The sequence below is a fragment of the Ovis canadensis genome, chromosome 5, assembly GCF_042477335.2.
Source record: "Ovis canadensis isolate MfBH-ARS-UI-01 breed Bighorn chromosome 5, ARS-UI_OviCan_v2, whole genome shotgun sequence".
Classification (NCBI taxonomy): Eukaryota; Metazoa; Chordata; class Mammalia; order Artiodactyla; family Bovidae; genus Ovis; species Ovis canadensis.
Window position 1 is genome coordinate 65,810,595 of NC_091249.1, and position 14,486 is coordinate 65,825,080.

General features: G+C 41.1%; 1 protein-coding gene across 1 annotated transcript in view; it reads left to right on the top strand.

Annotated features, from left to right (window-relative positions):
• Nucleotides 1-3,098: 3,098 nt before the first annotated feature.
• The window catches only part of NDFIP1 (Nedd4 family interacting protein 1), a 51,788-nt gene continuing 40,400 nt past the window's right edge, over nucleotides 3,099-14,486 (top strand). The window contains exon 1 of the mRNA XM_069592289.1: nucleotides 3,099-3,805. Coding sequence (XP_069448390.1) covers nucleotides 3,743-3,805 — 63 coding nt within the window. The 5' untranslated portion in view covers nucleotides 3,099-3,742. The remainder of the gene's footprint in view (nucleotides 3,806-14,486) is intronic.

Here is a 14,486-nt window from a genome sequence, read left to right on the forward strand (position 1 = left end):
TATATTTAAAACTATGTCTTGAATATGTGTTTCCTATCTTCTCTATCTCATTGTGAAGACTCCAAGGTTCTTCTATGTCCTGTATTTCCCTCCACACACAGAGCAGTGCTCAAGTTTAGTTGTCAGACAGATCTGAATTTGCAATTTGTTTCCACAACACCTTAGCTGAGCAAGTGAGGTACATTTCTTGAATCTCTTCATCTGCTGAGGGTTTAGCTATGAAGGTTACAGAGATGATGTATGAAAAGGTCCAAGACCCAGGAGGTGCTCCACAAGCAGTAGTAATTATCCGTGGATAATTTATTTATTTGCAATAGCAAGACAATACCTTTGCCCTTAAGGAAACTCATTGTGATGTAGTGAGAATTAAAAGAAATAGTAAGTCAGTAGAAATGGCAATACATTGTTCAGCTGGAGCCCTGAAAAGATTAACTGGAGATATTCAAGGCCTGAAATGAGATATTAGACCAGTGAGAGTTTGTTTAAAATTTAACAAACCCTTCTTGGTTACTCATTGAGCTCAGTACTGCCTTGGACAGGCCTCAGGTGAAAGACAGAAGACTATATCGTGGAGATTTTTGTTCAAATTGGGGTTCAGTTCAGTTGCTCAGTCGTATCCGACTGTGTGACCCCATGAACCCCAGCACGCCAGGCCTCCCTGTCCAACTGGGGTAGGGGTGGGGAAACAGACATGAGCTGTGTTCTTACTTGTCCATAATCTTTCTCTTCTCTCTCAGGATGGATGATTCAGAACCAGCAGTTCACATAAAAAGTATTGCACATGGAAAGTATTACTGCTGTTCTGTGGGGAAATAAGCTTCTAACTGCAGCAATATGAAATTAATAACTTTCTGTGTGGAAACTCTCTTGACAACACCTCGAGATAAAGCCAAAGACTGCAATTTTTACAGCCTTGGATTATCTTTTCTGTCTGCTTGGCTGGCAGCAGGCATGGATCGGTGAGTCAGAAATTCAGAGTTTTCCCCTTCACTGTACAGTTTGCTTGCCAACTGCAGACCTTATACAGCGGTGACTCAATTCCTCAGTTCCCCAGCTAACCCCGCCATTGAATCAACACACATCACCTCAGTTTACTTACAAAAGTCTTCTCTTTTTTTTGGCCACACCGTGCTCCTTTTATGGGAGTTTAGTTCTAAAGATCAAACCTGGGTCCTCGGCAGTGAGAGCATGCAGTCCTAACCCCTGGATCTCCAGGGAGCTCCCAGTTTACTTACAAAGGGCTTTGGGGGAACTCAGAGGAAAAAAAAAACATCTTAATGGTTAACACAAAACATCTTAGTTCAGGACATCAGAAAAAGAGTAGGAAAGGGAGATTGGAAGCTGAATATCAACTTTTTTTTTCTTTTGAGAGAAAATATTCCTGTGAGAAAACCCAGTATTTATCTTATGATAAATATGTATGTCCACATGCAGGGAGTATATATTAATAGCTGTTGAAGATGGGAAGGACAGCAACTTCTTTTCCACAAAAGCCACAAAAGTGCTGCAGACACGCATGAAGATGGCAGCTGTTGCTCCAATAGCCATATGTTTCAGCACAGACATCTTCTTTTTTTAATTCCTTCTCACATGTAAATTTAGAAAATCTGGGCAAAGAAGTCTGGATTTCTACTTTCCATTGATGAGTTTTTTTTTTTTTAATTTCAAATTAGACTCTTTTTTTCCCCTTATATAAGACCACAAGGTAGGATTATGTTTGGATTGATTCACTGTACATCATTACATTTGAAAGTTGTTTTTCCAGATAAAAAATAACATTTGTGGGACAGACTAAGGAGCAGACCACTTGGAAACACTCAGATTGGCATTTTGCTGGATCTGTTCACTCTCCCACAGTGAAAATTTGTGAGACCAGTGCTTGGAAACAGGGACTGACTTCTTGGAGCTTGGATACTGGCAAGAGGCACAAGAGATGCAGGTTCAATCCCTGGGTTGGGAAGATACCCTGGAGAAGGGAATGGCAACCCACTCCAGTATTGTTGGCCTGGGAAATCCCATAGACAGAGGAGCCTGGTGGGCTACAATCCATGGGAGTAGCAAGAGTCAGACACGACTGAGCACACAAACAACACACGCGTGCACACACACACACACAAACACAGAATTGGAAGTGAGGAAGAGAAATTACAGAATTTTTGTTGATTATGACTGGCTCCTACATACAGAGACCTCAGGGTAGGCTCAAAACACACAGTTGTGGTTTAGAACATGTAGTTACCTAAATTTGAATATTAGAAGATAAAACAATAGTGATAGTAGTGCCAACTCTAGACTGCCAACTTGGAAAGGCAATCGAGAAGAAATAGGAATAACAACAAGCTTCAGAGATCAAGTATTTTTCTGTGTTGGCCATGTGGGTAGAAGCAATTCCAGATGGCTGGGTATGATAGAAACAGCAGACCTCAAATGCCTGTTCCAGGATCAATAACTATACTGCGCTAGATGCTATGGGAGACACCAAAATATTTCAAAGATAAATAGTGTCATCTTTACAAAGTTTATAATTTGATTGTATGATAATGGTTAAGAAAGCTAGCTTGATGAGTTTATAACCCGACTTTACCCCTTACCAGCTCTGTGTTCTTGAATAAAATATCTAATGTCTTCAAGCATAACTCCCCCCATCTGTGAAACATCAATTATTGTATCTCCTATATGGCCTTTCCACGCCTCCTTTCCATTCTTCCACAAGGCAACCTCTCACTTTCCTCACCATCTTTGCATATATGTTCCTCTCCCCTGGAAAGCTCTTCACAAGTCTACATCTTTGAAGTTTTGCCTTTCACGACACCTCCTCAGAGAGCTTTGGTTCAGAAAACACCGTGTCTATATCCACGGAGGCTGTTAAAACACAAAAGGACTACATAAAAATAGTGGATGCTATTATGATCACCCAGGGGTCAAGAAGTTTTCCAGGATTTAGGATCAGCAAACTTATCAGATAGTAAGTAATTTAGGATTTGCAGGCCATAGTAAACAAACGGGAGCGGCTGTGTTCCAAATAATTTATGGACACAGAAAGGTAATTTCACATGCTTTCCACAGTCATTGAACCGGATTTATTTAGCCTCTGCCCTGTAGTGAACTGACCCCTAGTCTACGGAGGATGGCAGACAAGAAGGAAATGGATAAGAACTGAGATGCTGCACCCAGATAGATACTAGGGGTCAGATGGCTGCTGTGGGAGACTGTCAATCTCCCTGGACACCAACGACCTCTAAAATGAGGCTGTGGCGTCTGTCTGGGGTGTGTGAGGAGGGTTCAAAGTAGCACGCAGAGAAAGCTTGGTGCTTAGAACCAGGCACCCATCACCAGCGTCGCCCTCTCTGCGGTGACCTGCAACCTGTTTTGGAAGGAACCGATTCCGACGCCTCAGCCTCAGGGAGCGGAACGACAGGCGGAGCCCACGGCGGGCAGCAGCACCGCCGGCGAGGCCGGGCCTGACGGGCCGGGCTCCGCTGCGCGAGTCGGGGGCGGGGCGGCGGCGCAGCGTCGTCGTCGTTGTCCCCGCCTCCTCCCCAGGGACCGCGTCTGAGCCTCGGCGGCGGCGGCGGCGGCGGCGGCGCTCACTACCCGAGGAGAGCGGTTGGCCTGGTAGCGGCGGCGGCCACCGAGACCCACCCGAGGCGCGTCCCAGTCGGCCTCTCGACGCCCCCAGGCCGCAGCGCCCGCGCCCCTTCAGCTCGCTCGCTCGCCCTCCTTCCCTGCAGCCGGCTGCGCCATGGCGTTGGCGTTGGCGGCTCTGGCGGCGGTGGAGCCAGCCTGCGGCAACCGGTACCAGCAGGTGAGCAGCGCCCAAATGCCCCCCCTCACCCCGACCCCGGTCCGGCCCTGCCCTCTGGCCGCTTCAGGCCTGCTCTCCGGCCCCGCCTGTAGCCAACTCGACGCCGCGGCTTGCCAGGCCGCGCTGGGCCTGGGCCGTCCGGGCGGGCCCCGGGCTCGGATTCGAGGCTGCCGCGGGCCGGGACCGTCCCTCCGCGACGCGGGGCGGGAGTCGGACGGTGGAAAAACCTCCGCCCTGCAGTGTTTGCCGCATTTCCCACGGCGGGCGGGTCGCCGGCTCAGAAGCCGAGACTCTCCGGAGGCTTTGACCTGAGGGCATTCAGTTTGCCTTTTTCCACCTTGAATTTGATGTCACTGGAAAAGGGGGTGGGGGGACCAAAACCAAACCAAGAACGTGAAATGTAAAGGAAATTAGGTGGAGAGAAGATTAAAGTCGCTGCTGCTGCTGCTGCCGACAGCTCTCCGCAGTGAGATGCGATTATTCAGGGTTTCAGAGCCTAGTCTGCTCGTCAAAACCCATTCCCCTCGCCTGTGTTTAAAAACAGAAGTCAAAATGATACGAGGGACAAGTCCCAGTTCGCAGATTTGGAAAACGCAATGTTTAACTAGTGATGCCCCTAAAATGTCGAACTACGTAACGTTGCAGGCTGCAGGGCGTGTGCCCGCTGTGTGTTTTCCAAGCTTGGAAATGACGTTTAAAGAAATTGAATAGCATAGCTGGGGAGAAAATGTATAGGAGATGGGTGGATTATTATCTCGGGTATAATTTCTTAATTGAAGCCCTAGGGGAAAAAGCTGCTTGTTTTACTCGCCTGTCTGTAGCCTGATTTCCCTCGGAAATTCGAGGGAGACATTTTGCAGGGTTTTTAGAGGTATTTAACACATCGTAATTGTGGGAACTGATCCAGGTGGCTAACTGATGTTGACTGGAACCGCAGGTATCTGCGTGCATTTTTTTCAGATGCTTTCAGTTTAATTTGCATATAAATAGAATTGTGCTTTTGTGAAATTAAATGTCCTATCATAGATGATCTACAGTTTTATGTTTTATAAGTGAGGAAAACCAATATGATTAAAACATGTAGATTAATCCTGGTGGGGCCAGTTGCTGGGTTTTTTTTGCTGTCATCAGCTCTGTGTTGTAATTTCCTCCCTCCTACAGCCTGACTCCTCATATGACTAATTTTAAGAATTTAGCTTTTTGGTTTCATAAGCATGCTCAAATTGTGGCAGTGCAGTCTAGTCCTTAGTTCTCTCACAGCCTGGGCTACGTGCTTTTTTGTATGACCTTGGGCAAGGGTCTGGGTTCCTCTTTGCTTTAGTAAAATACGAATGACAGGTATCACTTAACTGTCACCAAGGTGTTCACAGATCACATGTATCCCATATTGTGATCTAGTTCATTCTTTCATCCTGCCTAGGATAAAGCAAACAAGCAAAAAGCTGAGGCTTTCCTTTGTACTGCCATCTTCTTGAGCTATTAGGTAATGTTGACATACTGCTAGAAACAAAAAAAAAAATGGTGAAGTATTAAAATTACGTATTTCTTGGTGTAGTGGTTAATAGCTTTAAATATGCAAAATTGAGGTATCTTAAGGACAGGCCATCTTTTTTACTTTAAAAAAAAATCATTGTTTTGAAGAAATCTTCAAAAAAAGAATGAAAAAAAGAACTGACATTCCTAGAAAATTTGCAAAATACGAAAGCCAAAAAAACCCCAAAACAAAACCAAAACCCCACGCCAAAAACCTATCACCTATAGATAACCAAAGTTAATATTTTGTGTGTATCTTTGTGTACTTACAGCTGTGTAAATATACACAAGGGTAGATCAGTGTATGTGTCCAGATAAGGAAAGTTAATATTGATTGAGCATTTACTCTGTGCCAGTCATGGTACTAAGTACCTTTACATCCATTATTTCACTTAATCCTCACAGAACCCCTTTGAGACAGTGTTTGATGTTGTATAGATGACGTTAAATGACGAAGTCAAGACTCTCTAGAGGCTCGGTAACTTGCTCAAGGTCACCGCTTCTAAGTAGTGATTACAAGGGTAAATATACACTCAACTACTTAAACACAGGCTTATGGCCCAAATATAAGCATGTACATTAGCAGATATATACATATACATTTGTATTGTCTTATGCACCCATACATACGTACACAGGCATATCTTTGTACATACATGCAGTTTTATGGGCCCCTGATGATACTTTCACACACTTTGTGCATATGTGTACATGTATGTTTATATACCCACATGTTCTGAAACACATTTGCCATCTCAAGTTTGCATGTGTGTGTATTGAGCACATATATGTAGAAAGGCAGACACTGTAGCTGTATAATGAGATGGGTTCATCTTTTAACATCTGCATAGCATGCAATTACGGCTAGACCGTAATTTAATCAGTTGCCTATTGTTGGTCTCTAAGGGTGTTTATAATTTTTTTTCAGTCACATACATCTTCAACTATTTCCTTAGTATAAATTTCTAGTGGGTGGAAATGCTTGGCCAGAGAATATACATATTTAAAAGGCTTTCGGATTATGGAATGTTGTTGAATTGTCTAGGCAGCCTGATAGCATGGTACTTTTTGGTTGTCACAAAGGGACCTCTGACTTCTATTTGATATGGTTAGTCAAATTGAGCTGGTCTTCTAATGAAGTAAATGTAGGAGAAAACTATGATTCATTTATAACTGCAAACAATGGTTTTGCCTTTATGGTCTTTTGATTGGAAGAGCAGTATGTCCCTAATTGGAATTTAGCATCACCCCAAACTACACAGATAGTTTGGGCTCATAAATTTCCTGTGGCTTTATTTTTTTCTCTTTTTGCGATTTGAAACATGAGCTTGTGTGTCCATACATTCTGAAGCGCTGTTTCAGAAAGCTCTAGGGAGGCCTAGTGTTGAAAACCTTGTTGTGTGCTGCCCTCCCTCTCCGAGGCCATTTACCCTGTTCATCCATTCCAAGCTACCTTTGCCTCACTGTAGTAGATCATGGGCTATATCATGCATTTTCCCAAATACTTACTTCCTGAAATGTTTTGAGATATTTGGATTTAAAACCAGTGAAAGTAGGCAATGATGACACTGCTGTATCTGCTTAAAAACAGGCTGCAGAATGTTTGTTTTAGATGACTCCCTGTCTGCTAAATAAGTGAGTTGCTTGTGGCATCACTAATAAGTTTGTATTGTAGTCTGCTGGTGTTGTAGATCAGCTTTGGGTAAGTTCTTTCAGGATTGTGAAGGAAGGTTTTGAGAAATGAGGGAAAGAATTTCATCTTGGGCAGGCCAAACATTTTGCATGTTCAAGTGTTAGATGACGTCAGGATTCTAGAGGAAGGAGTGAGAATGGTGCCCCTGTGGCTCTTTTTTTAATTTTTATTTTGTTTAGTATATTCACGTTGTTGTGCAGCCTTCATTTCACCACCATCCATTTCCAGAAAATCCTTACCCCTTAAACAGTAACTGTCTTATTTCCCCCTCCCCAAGCCCCTGACAGCCACCATTCTGCTTTCCATCAGTGAATTTGATTACTCTGAAGTACCTCATATGGGTGGAGTAACACAGTATTTATCCTTTTGTGACTGGCTTATTTCACTTAGCATAATGTCCTCAAGGTCCATCCACATTGTGTCATGTGTCGGAATTTCGTTCCATTTTAAAGCTAAATAATATCTATTGTATGTGTATACTATGTTTTATTTCATCTGTCAATACATTTTAGCCATTGTGAATAATGCTGCTGTGAATAATGGGTTAATAAGTTTCAAAAGAGTCCAAGCTTTGAATTCTTTTAGATATATACGCAGAAGTGGGATTGTTGGTTTATGTGGTATTGCTTCCCTGGTAGCTCAGCTGGTAAAGAATCCACCTGCAGTGCAGGAGACCCCAGTTTGTTCCCTGGTTCAGGAAGATCCCCTGGAGAAGGGATAGGCTACCCACTCCACTTTACTTGGACTTCCTTGGTGGCTCAGATGGTAAAGAATCCGCCTGCAATACGGGAGACCTGGGTTCGATCCCTGGGTTGGGAAGATCCATTGGAGAAGGGAAAGGCTACCCTCTCCAGTCCATGGGATCACAAAGAGCTGGACTTGACTGAGTGACTTTCACTTTCACTATGGTATTGCTATTTTTAGTTATTTGAGAAACCGCCATGCTGTTTTCCATAGCAGTGCATGGTTTTATATTCCCACCGGGAAAGCGTAAGAATCGCGGTTTTGTCACTTCCTCATCAACATGTACGCCTTCTGTTTGTGTTTTGCTTTTGATAAAGCCTGGGTGTGAAGTGGCGTCTCGTAATGATTCTGGTTTGCATTTCCCTAATGATTAGTGAAACTGAACATCTTTTATGTGCATGTTGGCCATTTGTACATATTGGAGAGATGTGTACTCAGATCATTTGCCAATTTTTGAATTGGGCAAATTCAAATATTCACATTTTTTAATTGTTTGCTTTTTGTTACTGAGTTGTAGGTGTAATTTCTTTCTTTATTAAAATTGTAATTGCTTTACAATACTGTGTTAGTTTAAGGTGTATAGCATAGTGGTTTGGTATTTTCTTAGATTATAGTCCATTATAAGTTATTACAAGATAATGAGTATAATTCCCTGTATATGTGTATTCTTGTTGCTTATTTATTTTACATATAGTAGTTTGTATCTATTAATCTAACACCCCTAGTTGGTGCTTCCTTCCCTTTCCCCTTTGGTAACTACAAGTTTGTTTTCTAAATCTGTGAGTCTGTTCGTTTTGCATATACATTCATTTGTATTATTTTTCAGATTCCACATGTAAGTGATATACAGTATTTGTCTTTATCTGACTTACTTCATTAAGCATATTATTCTCTAGGTTCACCTACTTGGTGCAGATGGCAGTATTTCATTCTTTTTTGTGGTGGAATAATATTCCATTGTGTGTATATATTAAGAAGGTGTGGGGTGTGTGTGTTTGTATCTCACATCTTCTTAATCCAATTGTTGATGAGCACTTGGGTTGCTTCTAGGAGTAATTTGTTAGTATTTATTTATATTTTCAACTTTTTACTTTGAAAAATTTCAAGCATTTACAAAAATTTAGTGTAACTTATGCACCCATCACTCAGCTTCAACAATCAACAAATAGTTAACTTTTTCATTTATACTATTATTTTGTAGTAAATTCTAGAAATCACGTCATTTGATCCATAAATATTTCTGTGCATAACTCTAAAAGGCAATGGTATGATACTTTGAGCAGATATTATCACATCAGGAAATACGTCATGAAAGCACTTTTGTATAATTTGTCATGAATGCAGAACCAGGATTTGTGAGTGACAGGAGCTACAGATCTTCAACTATCTGTTGTGTCTGACTCTCAGTGAAGTGCTCTAGGAAAATCGAGCATTGTCTAAACTGATGCCACCCATTGGTTTCCCTTCATATAACTTCAAATTACTTTATCCAGAATACCACCAATATTACATTACTCTACATTAAATTAGATTATTAAATAACCCTACCATGAGAGTAATATTGTATTTTGCTAACTAGAAGAAGAAAGACTTGGAGAAATTCAAGTGACACTCTCTGATTTACTTGTTCTTAGGGCTTTAAAATGATTATTTTGATTTCTTAATAATTTATTTTTTTTTCTTAATAATTTATTCTTATATTTGAACAGTATAACTGTTTAGTGGAACCATATTCTTGTAGTAATGGATAATGCTCATTTAGATAAAACAACTTTTAACACTTTAATTAGAGATTAATGGAAAGAATCAACTTGGTGATCTCATCCTTATTTTCAAGTTACTTTTGCCAATATACCAGGCAGTTGGTGAATATCATGTATTGAATCTGTTGAATTTTACACAGTCCAGTTGTAATTAATTGCTTCTCATGGCTGTGTAGATAGATGTGTAGTGTATGTTGCCTTCACCAGCTGAGTATTAACAGACTTCACTTTGCATGTCCTGCTGTTACAATTAGACGGACTTTTTTTTCTGAATACCACAATTTAAAGTTTTAGATACTAGCTCTCAGTATTGATCAAATTTAAGAACATTTCTAGTGAAATATTTTCTTACTGTATTATATATTTCTCCCCTAGCAGTTTAGTAAAATCTTTGACAGTTTTTCTTTTAAATTTGTGTATTGCAGTATTATCAGTTGGTAGTTAATCAGTGGCTTGAATGTGATTTGGAGGTCTTTCTGGAGATTGGATAGTTTATGAATAGAAACATAAAGGTTGATGGGACTTCCCTGGTGGTCCAGTGGAAACAGCAGTTTATCTCTGTGCCTTTCAGTGCAGGGGACGTGGGTTGGATCCCTGGTTGGGGAACTAAGATCCTACATGCCGTAGAGTAACTTAGCCTGCGCACTGAAACTACTGAGCCTGCAGGCTACAACTAGAGCCCTTAGGCTACAATGAAAGATCTCCCGAGATGCAGCAAGGATACCTCTTCCCACGACTAAGACATGATGCAGCCAAATAAAGAAAGTACAAAGGTTTAAGGAGTGGTTTCTGTTTAATAACAATTTCACTTTATTTGTTATTCAGTACTTAAATGTGGCAATAACGTTGAACATTTCTTGTTACAGAATAGCACACAGATACCGTCTTCATATTCTAGAGTCAAATAGTAACTTGTAAAGGAAAGCTTGACTTCCCTCCCATTCTTTTCCCCAGAGGTGTGGCTGCTTTGCAAGTTTGGTGTGTGTTCTTTAGGATTTTTTCCTTTCCTTAAAAAAAAAAAAGTTAAAAATATTTTTAAAAAGTAAACTTTACTTTTTGTAACATTTTTAGATTTTCAGAAACATTGAAGGTAGTATAGTTTCTGTATACACCAGACCCAGTTTTCCCACTAACATATTAGTAGTGTGCATTTGTTGACAATTAATGAACCAATATTGCTATGTTATTATTAACTAAAGTCCATACTTTATTAAGATTTTCAGTTTTTATCTGTGTCTTCTGTTTCAGGAGTCTATACAGATTCCACATCACATTAGGTCATCATATCTCCGTAGACTTCTCTTGGCTGTGACAGTTTCTCAAGTTTTCCTTGTTTTTGATGACCTTGACATTTTTAAGGAGTATTAGTTATTTGTAGGATGTCCTTTCTTTGGGATTTGTTAGATGCTTTTCTCATAATTAGATTTGGGGAAGAAGCCACACAAAGATAAACTGCTGTTTTCATCACATCATATCAAGAATGCATACTGTCAATAGCATGTCAGCATACTATCAACAACTTATCGAGGTTGATGTCGACTTTGATCACCTAGCTAAAGTGAAGTGAAGTGAAGTCACTCAGTCGGGTCTGACTCTTTGTGACCCTGTGGACTGTAGCCCACCAGGCTCCTCCGTCCATGGGATTCTCCAGGCAAGAATACTGGAGTGGGTTTGCCATTTCACCTGGCTAAAGTAGTGTTTGTCAAATCTCTATATAAAATGACTCCACCTTCCCCCTCCCCTTTTGTACTGTGCTTTTTGGAAGGAAGTCACTGTGTTCACTATGTACAGCTTATACTTAAGGATTGGCGAGTTAAGTTCCACCACCTCATTGAGGGTAATGTGTCTGCTGCTAAGTTGCTTCAGTTGTGTCTGACTCTGTGCGACCCCATAGACGGCAACCCACCAGGCTCCCCCGTCCCTGGGATTCTCCAGGCAAGAACACTGGAGTGGGTTGCCATTTCCTTCTCCAGTGCATGAAAGTGAAAAGTGAAAGTGAAGTCACTCAGTCGTGTCTGACTCTTAGCGACCTCATGGACTGCAGCCTACCAGGCTCCTCCGCCCATGGGATTTTCGAGGCAAGAGGACTGGAGTGGGTTGCCATTGCCTTCTCTACATTAAGTTATTTGGAATTTTTCTGCGTGGGACATTTGTCTCATTTTCATTACTTTATTTATTCGTTGATACTGGTATGGGCTCATTAATGTTATTATTTGAGTTATAAGCTAGCACTGTTTTGTTAGGTTGTTCTAGCTTTTGCCATTGGGATCTCCTTCAGTTGGTACTTGTATTCCTTTGAGAGAGCTCCATCTTTGTGGTTTTTAAAGCACTTCTTAACTTTTTGGCACCAGACTTACCATGTATAGTTCCTGAGCCATACTGCAATCAGCTGTTTCTCCAAAGAACCCTGGTTCCTTTTATTGGAGAATGATGTTAGAAACCACGGTCTGTGTTCATTGCACCTGGAGACTGCTGCTTTTTTTGTCCTTTTTCCTTCCTTTTCATGCTTCCCTTACTCTTAGTAACCAGCACAGTTTTTTTGCATATAGTAAGTCCCTGAGAATGTATTATGGTATGTAATATTAATTACATTAATTAAGAGAATAAGATGGTGGATAAATGGCATCATTTTGAGATGGAAAAGATCATCTCTTCCGGAGACTTGCAGGAAGCTTCTGAGAAGATGGAGCTTGAGCTTGGCCTTGAAGGACGGGTAAGAGGTAGGTGGGGAGACCAGGACGTGGGAGAAGAGGGTAGAGGTGGACTCTCATGATTTGTTGTTTCCCTGGGGAACTTGTTTCACTTGTTAGGAAAATCACCTCTCACCTTTTCTGGCCAGGAATCCTCCTCTTCCTCTGCCTGGAATGCTGCCTTCTTCCCAGTGACCCTCTCAGTTTAGGTAGTCTGTCCTAAGGGGAGTTTGAGTTCCTCCCCTCTCCCTCAGTTTGGTTAGTTTCCCGTGAATACTAGATTCCCTTTTCATGACACATTTTATAACCACATTTTAAACCTTTTTTCTGTTTATTAGGTTGATACAAAAGTAATTGTAATTTTGCATTGTTGGACTTTGCTGTTTGATATTGGAATACATTCTTAAATATGATTGTTATAAATCATTTTAATGTACATTTTGCACTTTATTTTTTTGCTAATGATATTACTTGCTGTTTATTTTGTATTTATTTTAGACTAGGAAAATGATGTTATATAAAATGCAAATTCGAGCTATTTTCTTATATGAGTTCAAAATGAGTCATAAAGTATTGGAAACAACTTGCAACATCAGCAGCATATTTGACCCACAAACTGATAATGAATGTGCAGTGCAGTGGTGGTTCAAGAAGTTTTGCAAAGGAGATGAACGCCTTGAAGATGAGGAGCATAGTTTCCAGCCATTGGAAGTTGACAACGACCAACTGAGAGCAAACATTGAAGCTGGTCCTCTTTCAACTACATGAGAAGTTGCTGAACTCAGTGTTGACCATTCTATGGTTGTTCAACGTTTGAAGCCAATTGGGAAGGTGAGAAAGCTTGAAAAGTGGGTGCCTCATGAGCTGATTGAAAATAAAAAAATCATCCTTTTGAAGTATTGTCTTCTCTTATTGTACACAACAATAGCAAACCATTTCTCTATCAGATTGTGACTTGTGACAGAAAGGGATTTTATGCAACCAATGGTAAGCAGCTCAGTGGTTGGACCTCGAAGAAGCTTCAAAGCAATTCCCAAAGCCAAACTTGCACCACAAGAAGGTCATGGTCACTGTTTCATGGTCTGCTGCCGGTGGGATCCACTACAGCTTTCTGAATCCCAGCAAAACCATTACATCTGAGAAGTATGCTTAGCAAATCGGTGAAATGCACCAAAAAGTACAGTGCCTGCAACCAGCATTGGTCAGCAGATGCTGGGCCCAGCAAGGGCCCAGTTTTATTGCATGACAACACCTGACTGCATGTTGCACAGCCAATGCTCCAAAAGTTGGATGAATTGGGCTATGAAATTTCGCTTCATCTGCCATATTCACCTGACCTCTTGTCAGCTGACTACCACTTCTTCAAGCATCTTGACAATTTTTTTGCAGAAAAGATGCTTCCACAAACAGCAGGAGGTAGAACATGCTTTCTGAGAGTTTGTCAAATCCCAAAGCACAGATTTTTATGCTACATGAATAAATAAACTTATTTCTTATTGACAAAAATGTGCTGATTATAATGGTTCCTATTTTGATTAATAAAGATGTGTTTGAACTTAGTTATCAGTTCAGTTCAGTCACTCAGTCATGTCTAACTCTCTATGACCCCATGGATTGTAGCATGCCAGGCTTCCCTGTCCATCACCAACTCCCGGAGCTTGCTCAAACTCATGTCCATTGAGTTGGTGATGCCATCCAACCTTCTAATCCTCTGTCGTCCCCTTATTTTCCTGCCTTCAATCTTTCCCAGCATCAGGGTCTTTTCCAGTGAGTCAGTTCTTCACATCAGGTGGCCAAAGTATTGGAGTTTTGGCTTCAGCATTAGTCCTTCCAATGAATATTCAGGACTGATTTCCTTTAGGATTGACTGGTTTGATCTCTTTGCAGTCCAAGGGACTCTCTAGAGTCTTCTCCATCACCACAGTTCAAAAGCATCAATTGTTCAGCACTCAGCTTCCTTTATAGTCCAACTCTCACATCCATATATGACTACTGGATAAACCATAGCTTTGACTAGATGGATCTTTGTTGGCAAAGTAATGTCTCTGGTGTTTAATATGCTGTCTAGGTTTGTCATAGTTATAATGACATATAACTATATAGAACTTAGTTATAATAATTTAAAATTCACAGTCCCAAGCTGCAGTTACATTTGTGTGTGTGCCCAGCTGTGTCTGATTCTTTGTGACCCCATGGATTGTAGCACAATAGGCTCCCTTGTCCATATGTTTTTCCAGGCAAGAATATAGCCCTGCAGT